At 37.9% G+C, this 17,145-nt stretch overlaps 10 protein-coding genes across 10 annotated transcripts; 8 read left to right on the top strand and 2 right to left on the bottom strand.

Moving 5' to 3' along the window:
• Nucleotides 1-134: 134 nt before the first annotated feature.
• On the top strand, nucleotides 135-2,138 carry C9374_003632 (uncharacterized protein; the record flags this gene model as incomplete). Its single annotated transcript, XM_044693182.1, has 1 exon — nucleotides 135-2,138. One exon carries the CDS (start codon nucleotides 135-137, stop codon nucleotides 2,136-2,138), a length of 2,004 nt encoding a protein of 667 aa, XP_044555762.1.
• Nucleotides 2,139-2,239: 101 nt separating this feature from the next.
• Nucleotides 2,240-3,400, top strand: C9374_003631 (uncharacterized protein; the record flags this gene model as incomplete). The annotated part of the gene is made up of 1 exon (XM_044693181.1): nucleotides 2,240-3,400. One exon carries the CDS (start codon nucleotides 2,240-2,242, stop codon nucleotides 3,398-3,400), a length of 1,161 nt encoding a protein of 386 aa, XP_044555761.1.
• A 271-nt stretch (nucleotides 3,401-3,671) lies between these two features.
• Nucleotides 3,672-4,883, top strand: C9374_003630 (uncharacterized protein; the record flags this gene model as incomplete). The annotated part of the gene is made up of 1 exon (XM_044693180.1): nucleotides 3,672-4,883. One exon carries the CDS (start codon nucleotides 3,672-3,674, stop codon nucleotides 4,881-4,883), a length of 1,212 nt encoding a protein of 403 aa, XP_044555760.1.
• A 184-nt stretch (nucleotides 4,884-5,067) lies between these two features.
• Nucleotides 5,068-6,025, bottom strand: C9374_003629 (uncharacterized protein; the record flags this gene model as incomplete). Its single annotated transcript, XM_044693178.1, has 3 exons — nucleotides 5,068-5,520; nucleotides 5,622-5,705; nucleotides 5,888-6,025. The coding sequence occupies 3 exons, from the start codon at nucleotides 6,023-6,025 to the stop codon at nucleotides 5,068-5,070; spliced, it is 675 nt and encodes a 224-aa protein (XP_044555759.1).
• Nucleotides 6,026-6,461: 436 nt separating this feature from the next.
• On the bottom strand, nucleotides 6,462-7,787 carry C9374_003628 (uncharacterized protein; the record flags this gene model as incomplete). Its single annotated transcript, XM_044693177.1, has 1 exon — nucleotides 6,462-7,787. The coding sequence occupies one exon, from the start codon at nucleotides 7,785-7,787 to the stop codon at nucleotides 6,462-6,464; it is 1,326 nt and encodes a 441-aa protein (XP_044555758.1).
• Nucleotides 7,788-8,705: 918 nt separating this feature from the next.
• Nucleotides 8,706-9,701, top strand: C9374_003627 (uncharacterized protein; the record flags this gene model as incomplete). The annotated part of the gene is made up of 1 exon (XM_044693176.1): nucleotides 8,706-9,701. One exon carries the CDS (start codon nucleotides 8,706-8,708, stop codon nucleotides 9,699-9,701), a length of 996 nt encoding a protein of 331 aa, XP_044555757.1.
• A 378-nt stretch (nucleotides 9,702-10,079) lies between these two features.
• C9374_003626 (uncharacterized protein) lies at nucleotides 10,080-11,078 on the top strand (the record flags this gene model as incomplete). The annotated part of the gene is made up of 1 exon (XM_044693175.1): nucleotides 10,080-11,078. One exon carries the CDS (start codon nucleotides 10,080-10,082, stop codon nucleotides 11,076-11,078), a length of 999 nt encoding a protein of 332 aa, XP_044555756.1.
• Nucleotides 11,079-11,678: 600 nt separating this feature from the next.
• C9374_003625 (uncharacterized protein) lies at nucleotides 11,679-12,290 on the top strand (the record flags this gene model as incomplete). The annotated part of the gene is made up of 1 exon (XM_044693174.1): nucleotides 11,679-12,290. One exon carries the CDS (start codon nucleotides 11,679-11,681, stop codon nucleotides 12,288-12,290), a length of 612 nt encoding a protein of 203 aa, XP_044555755.1.
• Nucleotides 12,291-13,073: 783 nt separating this feature from the next.
• C9374_003624 (uncharacterized protein) lies at nucleotides 13,074-13,343 on the top strand (the record flags this gene model as incomplete). Its single annotated transcript, XM_044693173.1, has 1 exon — nucleotides 13,074-13,343. One exon carries the CDS (start codon nucleotides 13,074-13,076, stop codon nucleotides 13,341-13,343), a length of 270 nt encoding a protein of 89 aa, XP_044555754.1.
• A 989-nt stretch (nucleotides 13,344-14,332) lies between these two features.
• C9374_003623 (uncharacterized protein) lies at nucleotides 14,333-16,978 on the top strand (the record flags this gene model as incomplete). Its single annotated transcript, XM_044693172.1, has 1 exon — nucleotides 14,333-16,978. One exon carries the CDS (start codon nucleotides 14,333-14,335, stop codon nucleotides 16,976-16,978), a length of 2,646 nt encoding a protein of 881 aa, XP_044555753.1.
• Between the last annotated feature and the right edge of the window lie 167 nt (nucleotides 16,979-17,145).

Genomic DNA, 17,145 nt, shown 5'->3' with positions numbered 1-17,145 from the left:
TGCTGCTTCAACCTTGAACAAAGCAAAATTTTTGTTGAACAAAAAAATAATTGAACACAACAAATCTCCTCACAAACAATTTTGCTCTCATTCAACACACTCCGAGTCCCATCACTAGAATCCTTTTCATCACCATGCCAGCCCACATCAAATTCAACTCAAACGGGACCAAAACACTTAAAGATGCCAACGGAAACGTTTCAACCCTCTCGGCCTCATCAGCTGTTCAGCTGAGAAAGAAACAATCTGTTGAGACCATTTCACTCGCTGACACAACGCAATCCACAGGTGCTTTGGCAACATCACTTAAATTTTCGGACGTACCACAAATTCACCCACTGCTACTAAAAGCCATCAAGAAAGAATTCGGATTTGAAAGCATGACCCCAATTCAACAATTGACAATTCCAACTGCTCTCGGAGAGAAAGGAAAAGGTAAAGACTTTATTGCTCAAGCTGCAACTGGTCAGGGCAAAACACTTGCCTTCCTCGTTCCATCACTCTCCTGCATGTTAGAGAATGAAAAGAATGTTCAAGGCATTTATATCCTCGTTTTAGCTCCAACAAGAGAATTAGCCTTACAAATCCAACAAGTTGCTGATAAACTATTAAAACATACTGAATACAAGGCCGCTTGCGTCATTGGAGGAAACAAGGTCTCTGTAGAGCAAGCTGAGTTAGCCAATGAACAAGTAAGAGTATTGATCGCCTCTCCAGGTAAATGTTTAGATCACATTCAAAGAGAAAACTTCGATCCTTCCCACTTGAAATATTTCATTTTGGATGAAGCAGATCGATTACTGGATAGTGGTTTTGAAGAAACTTTGAAAAAGATTGTCATGCAACTTCCAAAAGAGCGTCAAACCTATCTCTTCTCTGCAACCATGACTGATAAAGTTGAAGATTTAGCTCACATCTCACTCAAGAATGATATTGTGAAACTTGGTTTGGATGATGCAAATTCAAAGAAGGTTTCTACCTTGGAACAAAAGTATTACGAAGTACCAAATGATAAGAAGCTTGCAGCATTGATTTCAGTATTGAGAAATAATGTTGATAAGAAAATTATTGTGTTCGTGAGCACCAAATTATCTGTTGAATTTGTGACTTGTGTTCTTGAAAACACTTCAAATATTGGAAAAGTTGTTCAACTCTCTGGTAACATGAACCAAAATAAGAGAAGTGAAATTTTCTTCCAATTTATGGAAGATAAGAATCCAGGAGTACTCGTTGCTACCAATGTTGCTGCCAGAGGTCTCGATTTCCCTAACGTTGATTTAATTGTTCAATTTGATATTCCTGAGCAACCTGCTGATTATTTCCATCGAGCTGGAAGAACTGCTAGAGCTGGTAAAAAAGGTGTATCTGTCTTGTTCTTGACTCCAAGAGAAAAAGAAGTTGCTCTTTCCTATTTCAACATGATGTTAAATAATGACAAAGAAGATGAGAAAGATTGGGAAAAACTTGAAGAGTTAGATAACAGTGTGACAGACAAGCAAATGAACGATATTCATAGAGAAGTGCAAAGTATTGTCTCGAATAATCAATTGAGTAGAGATGTTTTCAAGCTTGTAAATACTTATGGAAGTGTATTTAACATGTTTGCTCGAAAATTAGGTTTCAAAATGAATGATTTTGATGAAGAAGGGTTAAAATCTTCGTTTGGATTGGGTGGTAAAGGAGGTTCCAACTTTAAGAAGAGTTTTGATAAATCCTCATCCTACAATAAGGGTGGATCATACAATAATTATAATAACAACAACAACGGATATAACAAGTTCAACACTAAGGAAGAGGCTGATAATGAAGAAGATTCTGCTGAAACATCCACGAATGGCAATGGTAACAACAATGGACATCACTCCAACGGACGAGACTCCAATGAAGACGAGAATGGTGGGTCAAAGAAGAGAGGCTTGATGGAATTTCTCGAGTCCAAGAGCCCAAAGAATAATGGTGGTTTTAGGGGTGGAAGAGGACGAGGCGGTAGAGGAGGCAATTCCTTTGGTGGTTACAAGGGAGGAAGAAATAACAACTGGTCCAATAATAACAGATCATCCTCATCATGGTCCAGCAACAATAATGACAGTTCAGAGTCCTCTGTGAAACCTGCCCACAAGAAGCATAAAAAGTTCTAAATCTTATTGACTTCTCAACACATTGGTTCTTCAAAGCCCTCCTCTCCTTAATATACATGAGCTGAGTTTCGAAATTGCATTGACGTTTTCACTTTCAAAAAATGTCTTCATCACCCTCAGCCACATCTTCGGCAATCCGAAAGTTTTTTCAATTCGAAGTGTTGGGCATACTCGAATCGGTCTTCAAACAAAAAACTGGATGTCCTCGCCAATCACTCATCGTACCCAAAGCAAGAGGAAGACTAGCATTGAAGTTTGGCGGATTTACCAACAATACACAACACTTTGTAGAAGGATTGGAAGGGTTTTCTCATGTATGGCTGTTTTGGATATTCCATCAAAATAATAATTTAGCTGAAGAGACTACAATTATTGCCAATACTGATACTAGCTCTATGGAAGGCAACAATAATGGAATGATGTCATCATCGGAAGTCATTAAATTCAAAATGATGGAAAAGGCCAAAGTTCGGCCACCTAGGCTCGATGGAAAGAAGATTGGAGCACTCTCATGCCGCAGCCCATATCGACCAAATCCAATGGGTATGAGTGTCGTTAAGTTGGATAAAATTACCAGAGATGAAAACAATAATGCAGTTTTACACTTGTCGGGAATTGATTTAGTTGACCAGACACCCATTATTGATATTAAACCTTACATTCCTGAATATGATATGGTTTTACAAGATCCATTATCATTTCCAATTTTGAAGGATTTAATAATGACTTATTCGGATGAAATTAAGAAACGAAAATTGGAGAAGGAAACCACGGAAGAGCAAAACACTGCCTCGTCATCTTCTCAGGAAGATTCCACACAATGTAAATATTTTGCCAAAATTGCAGATTGGATGGAAAACATGCCAAGAAAGCAACGAGAAATTACTCAGGTACATTTTTCAGAAAAGTCTCTTCAAATGATTGACACGCTTATTGGTAAATCGACCTTCTACGACAACGTTGATGATGCGAAAGAATTATTTGAAGATTTAATCAAACTTGATCCAAGAAGTAAATACAGAAGAGAGAAGTGTCAAGATGAACTTTTTGGAATTCATGTGGATGTATTTAATTTATTGTGTCGAGTGACAGACAATGTGTGCACTGTTGAAGATATTGAGGATTGGAGTCAAGGTTGTCCCTATTCGAAAGAAGAATTAAAAGAAAGAACTCGCCAAGAACGAAATGCTGTAAAAGAGAAAAAGAAGAAGCACAAGCAGTCGCAAGAAAACTCGGAGAGTGACAATGATCCCACTGAATAAAAAGTTTTTAAGAGCTCATAGATGTTATCATCCACCTTCTAAATTTGTTCATCATTCTCTCCACCTTGATGCATTTCATTCTTGCATTTGAATATTATTAGCTTCTTCATTTCTCTAATTGCATGTGTGAACAAATCCTTTCTTTAGCAATGAATTGTAATACTCGTTCCACCTTCCTCGCATGTATAAATTTCTTCATTTGCCATTGAGACGAAAGTATTGAAAATCTCCACGAGCCACAGACCAGGAAAGGAATGAAAGCGAAAAAAAAATGTCTTCATCGTCATCCTCGCAAGAACAACAAACACCCACAGTTGAATCTGTAACCGAGAAATTGGAGCAAACCACTCTTGAATCAAGCAGCAGCAACAGCTCTCAACCAAACAATCCTATTACTGTGGAACTCAATGAAGAACAAGAGGCAAGATACAAGCTCATGAGAAGCGTCGGTGAGGAATGTATTCAAGAAGATGAATTACGTAATCTCATCAAGAATAAGAAGGAACAAATTATTTGCTATGACGGATTTGAACCATCAGGTCGTATCCATATTGCTCAAGGTGTTATGAAAGCCATCAACGTGAACAAACTCACCAAGGCTGGATGTAAATTTATCTTTTTAGTTGCCGATTGGTTTGCTTTGATGAACAACAAGATGGATGGAGATTTGGAGAAGATTCAAACTGTCGGTAAATACATGATTGAAGTTTGGAAGAGTATTGGTATGGATCTGAACAATGTTGAATTTGTTTGGAGTAGCGAAATTATCAACAAGGATCCAAACACTTATTGGTTAATGGTTCTCGACATTGCTCGTGAGAATAACTTGAAACGTATCGTTCGTTGCTCTCAAATTATGGGTCGTGATGAGGCAAGCGACTTGAGTGCTGCTCAAATCTTTTATCCTTGTATGCAATGTGCAGACATCTTTTATTTGAAAGCCGACATTTGTCAATTGGGTATGGACCAAAGAAAGGTGAACATGCTTGCTCGAGAGTATGCTGAAACAAAGAGAAAGGACAAGAAGACCAAGTCCAAGTTTAGATTTTCACCAGTTGTTCTCTCTCACCACATGTTGCCAGGTTTGGACGGAAGCACAAAGATGGCCAAATCAAACCCAGATGCTGCTATATTTATGGAAGATAGCGAAACTGAGGTGAGAAGAAAACTCAAGTCTGCATTTTGTGAACCAGGAAATCTTGAAAAGAACCCACCACTCGAGTACATTAAGCATATTGTTTTGCCAATGTTGGGACACTTCAAAGTTGAAAGAAAGGAAGAAAACGGAGGCAACAAGGACTATACTGATTATGCGGAAATTGAAAATGACTTTAAGGAATTACGTCTTCACCCTGGCGATCTGAAACCAGCTTTGGCAGAAGCTATTAATGAAATTCTTGCACCTGTTCGTGCTCACTTTAAGAATGACCAAAATGCCAAGAGCTTGTTGGACAAGGTTCAAAAGTTTAAGGTGACTAAGTAATAAAATAATCAAGTCAAGATTAATATTCCAAACCTCTGGTTAATATTTGCTTTTACCTAGCTGGTAGAAAACTCGTTTGTGGTAGCAAAGATAATTTTACTACACTGTACTCTATTTACAACTGTAAATTGCTAACACATGTAGAAAGTGTAATGATTTTAGGAGATATCTCGAATAAACTAAATTAACATTGACAACCAGATCCGCTACTTGGTCGTTGTTGTTCCGAAGGTTGAGGCTTGTTGTCAAATATAATTGTTGAGCTGTCTTTCTGTTCCTCTCCTTGTTGTTTGTGCATTTCAGCATGGTTTTCCAAAATCTTCTTCACTAAAAAGTTTGCAGCTTGATTAATGTTTTTGTCGTCTTTTGCGCTTGTTTCAAACCAACCAATAAAACCATTTTCTTGGCAATATTGATCCATTTCTTCCTTTGTCTTTGTGACAGCACTTGGAAGGTCACATTTGTTTGCCAGTAAAACACAAGGAATTGGACGTTCATCAGGAAGGAAGACCTTGTGCTCAATATCACTCTTCCATTTTTGAACTGCTTCAAAAGTTGGTGGACGTGTAATGTCATACACAACAAAAGCGCCTACAGCTTCCTTGTAGTACACTCTAGTCATAGATCCAAATCTTTCCTGTTTAACAGGACCATTGATTTAAAATCCGATCCGAATGAAAACACGACACACAAAGATAAAACTATCGTTAATGACATTGTCACAAAATAAATCCATACCTGTCCTGCAATATCCCACAATTGAAGCCTGATAATAGTATTATCATCCCAATTCAAAACTTTGAGAGCAAAATCAACTCCAATCTGTGTTGTGTCATACGGTAATATTTTTGATTGTACAATCACACAATGAGAAAAGATATTTTCAAAATGTTCAAAATAATGAATAATTTAAATAGCAAGGAATCACAACATATGTAGCGATGGTAGTGATGATCATTTGTAGATTCTTTTAGAACAAGTTTGCAACTAGGTTCAAAACTTACAGTTGACTTGTATGAATTGGAGAAAATATTATGTACATATCGTTTGATGATACTAGTCTTTCCTGTACCAATATCACCAACCACTAGAATTTTATACAAGTATTCTTGAACTTCGCCTCCGTTTGTGTTGTTTGCCATATTGTCTTAAGATTTTTTAGCTATTGTCCATAAATGTAATCATCATTTAAATACCACAGGACAAGGAGAAGGATTTCATCATCATGAATTACATTATTATTATCGGATCATCACCAATTTCAAATGAAATTCATTTTCAACAACAAGTAGCCATTATCATCACCAAATATCGTTATCAACAGAAACAATTATAAAGCCAAACAACAAAACAGCACCCGGGTTAAAATCATCATTCGTTAGAATTAAGACGCCCAGGATCATAGTACCTACCAAAAGCCCTTTTCAGATTTTGTTTTGAAAGAAAAAGAGGAGTTTGACGAGTGCTTTTTTTAACGGTCGCTAGTAACATTCCTGGTTCAGAACTCCGAGGAGCTGAAAACAAGAGCACGCTTTGAAGAATGTGGTACCACAAATTGGTTTGAAAGGAATGACCTTTTTACTTGTTCTTCATTTGAGCAAGTAGGTTGTCAATGCCGTTGTTGATGGTCGTCATGTATTTTTGTTGGTATTGAGCTTTCTGTTCTCGCTTCATCAATTGTCTCTCTTCATAACCTAACAAATCGAGTGAGGATTTCTTTGAATATTGATCAAATGTTTTTGCGTGTAATTTGTAGGCTTTCAAAATATTAATGGCCACTTCTACTCGATTCATCTTTTTGGTGTTGGTCAGACCTAACAGTCGTGAAATAAGGAGAGGAATGTTGGTCAGTGTGGTTGTGTCATATTTCTGCTCAGAGTTTGGATCTACTACACCAATATCTCGTAGTTTGGACTTGAATTCGTGGACGTTTCTGGGACCAAAAATTCCAATCAAGTTATGGAAAATGGTGTGTCCAACAACTACAAAGGCATTCCTTAAAATTTTGCTCACATGTTCTCGAATGGTCATGAGAGAGTATGTCACTTCTCCAAGGCCACTTAATTGAGATGTGGTATCAACAGAATCGTCCCCAGAATTCAACAAGTTCTTAACCTCCTCAGAAATACAGTGATAAATAACTTCATCTTTGTCGTTAATGATGACGATGTATTTAATCATCATACCCTTTGGAGTCTTTTCTCTCTCACAATGAAGACATATTGTCTTGGTAATGGGTGCCTTAATGAATGGTAATTCTTTATCACCTGTAAAAACTTGTTGAGCGTTTGACTGATGAGATGATTGCGACACTGAGGGTATAGAGAGTGTTGTCACTGGTTGGCTTTTGGTTTGATGAGATTGAGTGTGTGCTGTGTTCGCATTTGTTGAAGTTGTTGTGGAATTGGCAGATTCATACTTTTTTTTGAACTCGTCGTTCTTTTGTTTTTTCGAAAGAACCTTCTCCAAGATGGAGTGTTGTTGTTCACTGGTTTTTACAAGACTCTGTTCGTCAACGTTCTCTATGTCTTTTTTTGTGTTGCTCAAAGAACTGTTTTCATCATCATCGTCATCATCAAACATATCCAATCCCGATCGTTTGTTTGTTTTTTTCAATAAACCTCTCATCATATCAAACTGTCCTTCCACTGTTGCACCAGCATTTTCATCATTAATTTTACTCAGAAAATCGTTTCGTTCTTCCTCTTTATGCAATTTTTCCAATTCATATTCGTGCTGTAAAGCTTTTTCCATCTTTTTCTTTCGGATCGAGTTTACCAATTGAGTCTGAGCATTGACTCTCTTTTTCTTGATCCCTTCCACTCCAGAGAAAAGATTGGAGCTTTCCGATTTCTTGTGGCTTGTTGTCTTTGCAAAGGAAGCGTGATGGTTGTTTTTGGGCATTTTTTTTGTTGAACTTCAGCAAAACTGCAAACGTAACCTACAGAAAAACACACTGGTGTTTTCTCCAGTTAATCACTCACGAGCTCATCAATTCTGTATCACTCCATATTCGGTTTATACAATTCAGAGAAATTCTACATGTAGAACACACACGTGCTTGCAGAACAGGTATCACACTTTTTCATACCTCTACTCTGTTCGTAAAGTGATAATTCATACAATTTAAGGAGAAAAAAACAATGATGGAATGTGGATGTTTTCAAAAACGAATCACCTGTGTTGTAATCATTCATTTTCACAAAAGGACTTGATGAAATCTTTGATAAATTTGTAACGATGCGTATTCTCAAGCGTTGAACGCATTTGTCCTTGAATATAAAATTCATCTCCTCGAATATTCGTTCAACGTCGCTTAGTACCTGAAAAGACACTGACACTCATTTTCGACATTCCAAACCCGAATGAAGCTGTTTCTAAAAAGGTGTGTACTATTAATCTCGACATCTATTTCTACTTTTTGACAATTTCTTCAAAAAGGTTAACTAAATTGAAAAAAAAAGTTTCAAAACCTATTGTTGCGCTTCCGACAGTTCAAATCTTTTCCCAAAATGTAGAAATGCAATAGACTTGAGAACACGCAACAAGAATACAAAAAAGAGTCACGACATTACCCCTCGTTTGCTCAGGGATGTCTATTCTCCTCTTTCGTGTAAAGATTCCCCAAATTTAAATTAACATACGAGGTCGTTCACAATGCCCTTAAAAACAGTAATTGTGCAAATGTTCAATTACACAAATAAAACAACAACAACCCTTCGCTTCTTCAGCGCTGAGATGTTCAATCCTATTCCTCTAGATCGACATTCTGGTTTTCACCCCGACCTTGGATCATCAAACCTATCTTCTCAAAACATCCTCATGCAACTTACCAGTTCTAACAAAGGCAAGCTTTGTCAAGGGTTTGCTCATCCATCGATGGCTACACCCAATACAATGCACATGACTCACCTTCATAGTACAAAGGCAGAAGCATACATTTATCAGACGAACGTTGCCGCATCCTCAACACATCCTACCATAAATCACCACAATGACTCGATCACCTTGTTTAGAGAATACTCTCACGTACATAATTCGGTAATGACTCCTCCTCTCCATTACAACAACGTCCATACAAACTCAACTCAAGCCTTCATGATTCAAACACACAAACAAAGGGATCGAGCGAATAATACATGCTTGCCCTCGTTGTCAGCCATACACTCCTTATATAATAGTCCTCGTGAACATGTGTTGAGGGTCATTCAAACTCAATTCTGTTCTCAAAAATCGAAACCAACAGCAGAAACCACAACGGAACGTTTTGAACATTGTCAGAAACTCCCACAGGCCGCACTTCTGCAACCCAATCCTTGCCTCAAACAACTACACACTTCTGTAATTTCACAACCCTCTGGTATTAGAAAGCAAAATAAGATGATCCAAAATCATGATACGACCACCATTAAACGATCACCAAAAATCACAGTTCAGGAGAATCTAAATGTAGCCCACACCACGGACAGTTCTGTTGGAGAAAAAAAGATGGCTAAAGGGTTTAAATTCTTTGATTACAACACCAAGACAAAAAAGAGAACGAAAAGATGTTTACAAGTACAGCCATATGAAAACATCCTTCAATTACAACACATAAATGGCCAATCTCTTAACCATGGAGCAAGTTCGAGTGACAGCAGTTCTACTACTGATTCGAGTCTTTCCTTGTCATCATCAACGATGGAAGGCTCGTCAATGAACTCTTCGAGCAATGAATTTGAAATACGTGAAAGGGAGACTTGTAACGGATGTCCTCATGACGTGGTCGTTAAACGAGTTCCTCGTACCTCAATTTCAATAAAAGAATTGTTGAATTGAACCATGATTATCTCTCCCCAGGTGAAGTGACCCTTCTCCCATGTTCATTCATGATGATTTTCGTCTAGCTCGCACTAACGCCACTATACATTCTTCGAACACACCTTAAAAGTTTCAATCTAAAGCAAGAGATGCCAAATGAATTCGGATGACTCCTTGTGTGTAACATTTACTTTCATAGACAATTCTAAACCAGTGCTAAAATATACTATATTCATCCAAACGATAACCTTTTGCAATTGTGCGCTTGGGGTAGATCTCCCATCTCAAAATTTAACCGAATCCCAAAACAGTGAGACCTATGCCAAAATCCACCAAAGAAAAAAGCAACAACAACTATCCAAGCTCGGGATTACCTAAAGAACTCTATAGATGTCGATGACGTGGTCTTTGCAAAATGATATTCATCCTCGAAGTAGCATGTGTGGTGATCATTGCGCCAAAAACATTCATGCTCAACCGACAACAACAAGCTCCTCCAACAAGCCCACCTCAGAAACGAGCTCCATTGATTCCTCTGTATATTCGTCTCGTTGTCATTTCTCTCCTTTATCAACCATGAACAACCCATTGGTTGTGCATTCTGCTAGGTCTTCCAACTCAACTGATATGAAGTCATCTTCTTCTCACTCGTATACCTATCGTCATCATGAGATCAAGTCGAATCTTTGCGTAACAACCTCATCTCATCACACATGTTTCAAAGAGTGTCATCAAAGTACAACGAGTTCTGATATCAATGCTCTCACAGCAGCGACTGATACACACCAACGTTCGTCCTCTTTTCCTTTGCCCCAGTCACCTTCTCCGTTCAAGAAAAAGAACAAAAAGGCCTCTCAAAAAACATCTCCCGCAGAAGAACTGAGTACATGCTCCCCTTCTTTATCTTCTCAATCTCCCAAGTTACACTCAACAAGAGAAACCAACTCTCCTTCCACAGAAAAGAAATCACTCAAATTCTTTGATTATAACAAACGTAAAATCATAAAGAAGGTGAAACGAGTGGAACAAATCCAACCTTATGAAAATATCATTCAATTTCAAACATGTTCTTTTTTGTATCAACCTCCCAATGATCGTACAAGAACAAGCCATTGTGGTGTCACCCATCAAGCGTATACGAAAGATATGAGTAAAGGAACGACAGGGACTCAAAACCATGAACCAAAACCACAAGCAACAACAACCCCAGTGCAAGATCTTCATGGTATGGGACTCGTGAGTTGCCGGCACGAAATTCAACTGCAAGAGCAACAACAAGCGGATAGACCACAACTAGAGCACTGCTCTCCTTATATGTCCAATGAAGTGAAGACTGTAGTTGCCAAAGCAAGAACACCTCGATATTCAATATCCATAAAGGAACTGCTTAATTAACATAACATAGGTGTGATAGGTACAGTGTATCTACTTCAACTGTATGATGACTTTGGACTCAACGACACGAATAGTTTGAAGTTAAAATCATGTAGACACAAGATTCTCACCTTAGTTGAATAGATTTTAACTGTTACAGTATTTTTATCCATAATCAACAGACTTGAAACCGTGGAATTACGTTTTTCCATTCAACTGGATCTATTTTTGATCTACTGGACAGATTGTGTTGTTTTCAATACATGAAAAATAAAGCCAAGCCAACCTGCGACCAGTAAGGTACCCTATCAATCTTTATTATAATAGTAGTAGTCAATATCATTGACCAAGAAATCATCTAGTCCCCTCACCATATGGACGCTCTTTTAACTGCAAAAGTTGCAAGTACTCACAGTCTGATCTGAAACGACTACCGACGAAACGGCAAAAGTCAGTATTCGCCAACAAGAGTACGTTTCTAACCACTCCAGCAATCTTTTCCCATTAACAGAAACCTTACGAGTTTGTAGCCCCACGGGGATAACAAAGACTTTTGCAGAAGAACACCAAATTAAGTTACAACGATACTCCGTATCTATCGATACTGCCGAAGAATCTTGCATGAAAGCATTGAATATGAAGCCCTATTATCCTCCAAATCAAGAAGAAAGAAACAATTGTGGAATTCAAAACACAGAACAAATGTATACTTTTCCACCGAAGCATGACGCAAGCACTGATTCCTTTCATGATCATTTAAACAGCAGCGACGATGGTGGAGACTCTCATACGTCGTCGGTCGATAGTGTGAGTTCATCTTCACCTCCAATTAGTACTTGCAATGAGTATTGCAAATGTTCCTTAATGGATGGCATGTTTAGTCCTCCCAAAAATAAATTAAAGAAAACTGCAAATCATATATTCAAAGGAAATATAGCAGCAGTTACAACCTCCATGGACACACAGAAGCGAGAGATAAAGTTCTTTGACATTAAGAAGAAGGTACGAAAGAAGGTGAGAAGAGTCGATCAATTGATGCCGTACGAAACAATTCTTCGCTTTGAAACAGTGCCAGTGGACTCTAGAACAAACATGAATACTTCCAAGAGTAATCTTACCAACAACAATGTTCCTCTTGCCCCAATGATCCATGAGAGCTCTCCACCCGAAACGACAAAGACCAGTCGAAGGCCACCGAGATATTCCATCTCAATACAAGAGTTATTGAATTAAAGTTCACCAGTTCATAAAAAAACAAAAAACCAATGCATCCCAAACATGTTATCAAACTCTTCCCAAACTGCTTCCGCTTGATGACCCAGCTTTTAAAGACCAGCACTATGGACCAACGGATACTTCAAATTGGCTTATTCCTAATAGAGTTCTCATGAGTGTGAGTAGGAAAAGAATAACTATTTAATGTGTTCTAAAACATTTTCTAACAAACACCCCAATCTTAATTTACTTTCATAACCTGAGTAAAGGCATATCCCGGAGACTCCGATGCTGAATCTTCTAAAAAGAAGATTGAGAGCTTTATGAAAGCAGGTATTAATTTGATTTGGTTTGATTTTTGATTTCAATTGTTGCTGTCGAAGGGTCCTGAATGAAGACAACCTTGGTCGTTTTATTTATTGAGGTATTTCATTTTGACATTACTAAGCATCAATTTCTTCGTCTGAATATACAGAACAATTGAAATCAAAAATCAAACCAAATCATCCTGGTTTCTTCATTTGACACCCCTGTATAGTATTTTATAAAACAACAGTTATTGATTATGAACAGGGGCATAGTTCAATGGTAGAATGAAGGATTGTGGTTCCTTAGACGAGGGTTCGATTCCCTCTGCTCCTAAAGATTTTTACTTTATTTTTTGCTACGCAAACCCACTTTTACATTCAAAACCGAAATGCTCCTTGTTGTAAATAAATGAAACGGTTGAGTATTTTATTTTTGGATACACAACAAAAAAATTTCATTGTTATTACATTCGCTTCATTAAACAACAACAAGATGGGTAAACAACACGGTTCATTGGCACGTGCCGGCAAGGTCAAGAATCAAACTCCAAAGGTCGAACCTCAAAAGAAGACTGGAAAGGATATGACTGGTAGATCCAAGAAGAGATTCCTCTTCAACAAGAGATATGCTTCTTTGAAGACTGGTCAAGATCCTTTGAGAATGAAACTCAACTCGATCGAGATGCAGGTAGCAATGAAGGAGCAAAAGAAGCACCAAGCTGAAATCATTGCTGAAAAGAAGAAACTCTTGAACAAGGTCTAAACGGTATGGACCGTTCAAATCAGCCGAAAAGAGGAGAGTTGTGGTGTTAGTGGGCTGACTAGCTTGTATTGGAGCTTCTCCTCCTAATTTCTTCTGTTTCTGTGATACTCTTTGAAGTAATGATTCTGCGGAAGGCTGCTTGGTGTGTTTTACTCGTCTCCTTTGGATATTGCTTTGCAAACCTCTCATGTCTCGACGGATTTTGAAAATGTGTGAATCTAAACGAACGAATCCGCCGAAGGAATGATTGGAACTCTCTATTATTGAGAGATTACCAATTGTTCTTTAGCTACATGGCCATCACTAGAGATTGAAGAGAAAAAGAGGTGTGTGTGGTTGTTGTGGCTAGTCGTACTAGCCTCTCAACTCTCCCCTTTTACGAGCAACAATTCCGAACGCATTTGTAAATTGTGAATAAACATGTGTAGGTGTTGTTGAAATTCATGTTATTAGTGATGTCGTTGTTTTTTCTGACTGTGAGGACTGCCTGTAAAAATGTATCCACCTCCACTGACACCAATTTCACGCAGTCGGTGGAGCAGCAACAATCCATGTTCGGAATTTGGGCAAGAAGGCATGATATGCTTGGAAAAAGTGCAACAGTTACATGCATTTAAACATACGAATGATTTTGTGGATGCCAGTGAAGATCAGAGAAGAAAACATTCATCTGATTTTTTGGCTTGTCAGTACATGCTGGATATGTATCGGAAATGTATGTCTTCTGAGGATTTTGAAAAGAAGAAAATGTTGGATAGAGCAAGGACTGCAGACCAAACTATTCACACTGGCGGATTTTCAATGTTTACTTGGAGGTAATAATTGTGAAACAATTAATTTGGTAACTATGAGAAATGATGAAATCAAGGCATTCAGAACAGTTAAAACTTGTGTCAATTTGACAATCTCATTATTGATGGCTTCATACAGAGAAGGTGTACGATAAATTTCAAAATAAATTAAAATAATATTATTCAACAAAAGAAAAAATGATCAAACAGACGACACCGTCTTTCACACAATTACTATCATCTTACCATATCATTTTCTTCCTATTATTATTATTTATTATTTCCACTCATTGTACATTGGTAATGAGCAATACTGTCAATTCCGACGACTCAATAACCATTGAACAAGAATGTAAATATTCGGAACCAATTTTTCAAACGCAATTCTACAATCATACAATGAAATGGGGAACTTACCGTCCACAAGTCATTTTTGGAATGAAAACAAGAAGTCCCAAGCCTATTCTCACTGGCTTAATGTGGCACCGCGCAGATACTGTCGATGGTATTTCAAAATTAAGACATGATAGCAATATGGATTTCAATAACGTGCGATATGGATGGAATAGACATGATGGACAGTATTTTGCCATGCAAAACATTAGAGATTTTGAAAATTTAATTCAATTAGATACTAAATTATTGAAACATGTAGAAGAAAAGACTTTTATTCCAGCTTCTGAGGATGATGAGGTGAACACCAACTCGGCAGAACAACAACAAGGTGAATATCATTTCAATGAGAAGGGAGGGGATTGGACAGTAAGAATTATTGGAAAAGATTTAAAACAGTTGAAAAACAAACCAGTCTTGTCACTGTGTTTTTACATTGCATTGGAAAATGAGCAGGATGTATCACTTCGAATTTCCGGTGTTCAAGGATCTAAAAAACATGGTCTCGCCTCTAACACTCCAATCATTATCAGAGGAAAAAATCAAGACGTTGGCGAATTTTCAATTCATGTCACTGCGAATGAGGTCAATCCAGTGGACGACCACAATAACTTTTACTTTTATGGTGTGAAGAAAAATCCAGGCGACGTTTGGAAAATTCACCAAGACGTCAAACAAATGCTCTCCCACCAAATGATGACATCCATGAATAGCATTCAAGAGAAATTTCAAGAGCAACAAATGAAGGGCCAAAATGTTGGAACGTCACCATGGGATACAACTCCATTCCCAATTGCAACCTTACCGAATACCATCGACGATGATAGCAATGTTCTGGTTATTCAGAAAATTGTACGCTCACCATTCGACTTGAATGTGGTCTTTCTGTCTCATGAACAACATCCTGACATTTTCTCAAATTATCAAATCAAGGAGCATGCCTTACATCATCTTCATCATTTTGACGCTAACATCAAAAAGCTGAAAAGTTGCTTTGAAACCAAATTCGAAGAAACCTTTCATTTGAAAGACAAGATCTTCAATAGTGCAGGCCAGGATGAGAAGGAGATGGCCATGTATGCTCTCTCGAACCTTGTTGGTGGAATTGGCTACTATTATGGAGATTCCTATCATCAATATGGAAATGGTGAAATTCGTACCATTCCACCCTATTCACTGTTCACTGCATGTCCGTGTCGATCCTTCTTCCCACGTGGTTTCTTGTGGGATGAAGGATTCCACTCTCTTCTCATTCAACGATGGAACAAGCAAATTTCCAAAGACATTATTACCAATTGGTTCCATGTCATGGATAAGAGCACAGGTTGGATTCCAAGAGAGCAAATATTGGGTGAGGAGGCAAGAAGTCGTGTCCCAAGAGAATTTCAAGTACAACACGATACTCATGCCAATCCACCTGTGTTGTTTTTGGGTGTTTTTGAATTGTTACAACAATATTATTTGGCACTACAGTCCTTATCGGGAGAAGAGAAGCCAACGACAACAACAACTACTCAAGACACTCTGAAGACCATTGAATTGGATTTACATGGCACTCAACATTCATTCAACAATCATGATAGTAGTAGTGGCGACAAATCACTGATTTCCTCAGAGCGAGAGAGTATGATTTCCTTCTTGAAGCAAGTCTATCCCCTCATGAAGAAGAATTATGAATGGTACCTTTCGACACAAGCTGGTTCCGTACCCAACACATTCCGATGGAGAGGAAGAACTCCTGGACATACGCTCTCGTCTGGACTGGATGATTATCCGAGAGGAAATACTCAACCCAGTTCCGATGAAAGACATTTAGATTTATATTCCTGGATTTATATGATGACTGATACCATGAATCGAATTCATGAAATGGTGTTCAAGAAACAAGATCCAATTCTTGTGCAGAGACTTGAAACATTGAGAGCAAATATCATGACTTATCATTTCAATAAGGATATTCATTGGTTTAGTGACTATGCAGGAAAACCAGTTGGAAATGAGACAAGACCCGAATTCTCACCTCACATTGGATATGTTTCTTTGTTTCCATTCTTGTTGGATGTTGTGAACTTTGAAAAGCATCCCACTCTCTTGGATCATGTATTGAACACAATAATTCGAGAACGTTTGTGGACACCTTTTGGTTTATCTTCTTTGAGTCGAACAGATCCAATGTTTGGAACTAGGGAAAATTATTGGAGAGGCCCCATTTGGATTAACATTAATTATTTAACTCTTCGTGCTTTGAACAAGTGTAAGGACCGTTCTGAAAAGTGTCACGAAGTTTACACCTTGCTGAGGAAAAATATTATGAGCACACTTAGTAATGAATGGAAACGATCACGAACCATCTATGAACAATATAATGCTTTGAATGGAAATGGACAAGGAGCCCATCCTTTCACTGGATGGTCTTCTCTCATTACATTAATCATGGGAGAGATTTATTAGAACGAGGTATATGTTCATGACATGACTTTGAGTATTGCAATGATATATTTTCATGACAAAATCATTGCCAAATGGCTCTCAAAATTTTGAAAACAGTTCGAGTAAACGCAAGAAGTCTTGTGTTTGTGATAAATCCGAGGGATTCTCTCTGAAACGCAATATGTAAC

The sequence above is a fragment of the Naegleria lovaniensis genome (genome assembly GCF_003324165.1).
Source record: "Naegleria lovaniensis strain ATCC 30569 chromosome Unknown tig001, whole genome shotgun sequence".
NCBI lineage: Eukaryota > Heterolobosea > Eutetramitea > Acrasida > Naegleriidae > Naegleria > Naegleria lovaniensis.
The sequence above is the reverse complement of the archived record's forward strand: the minus strand, read 5'-3'. Positions and strand labels throughout refer to the sequence as shown.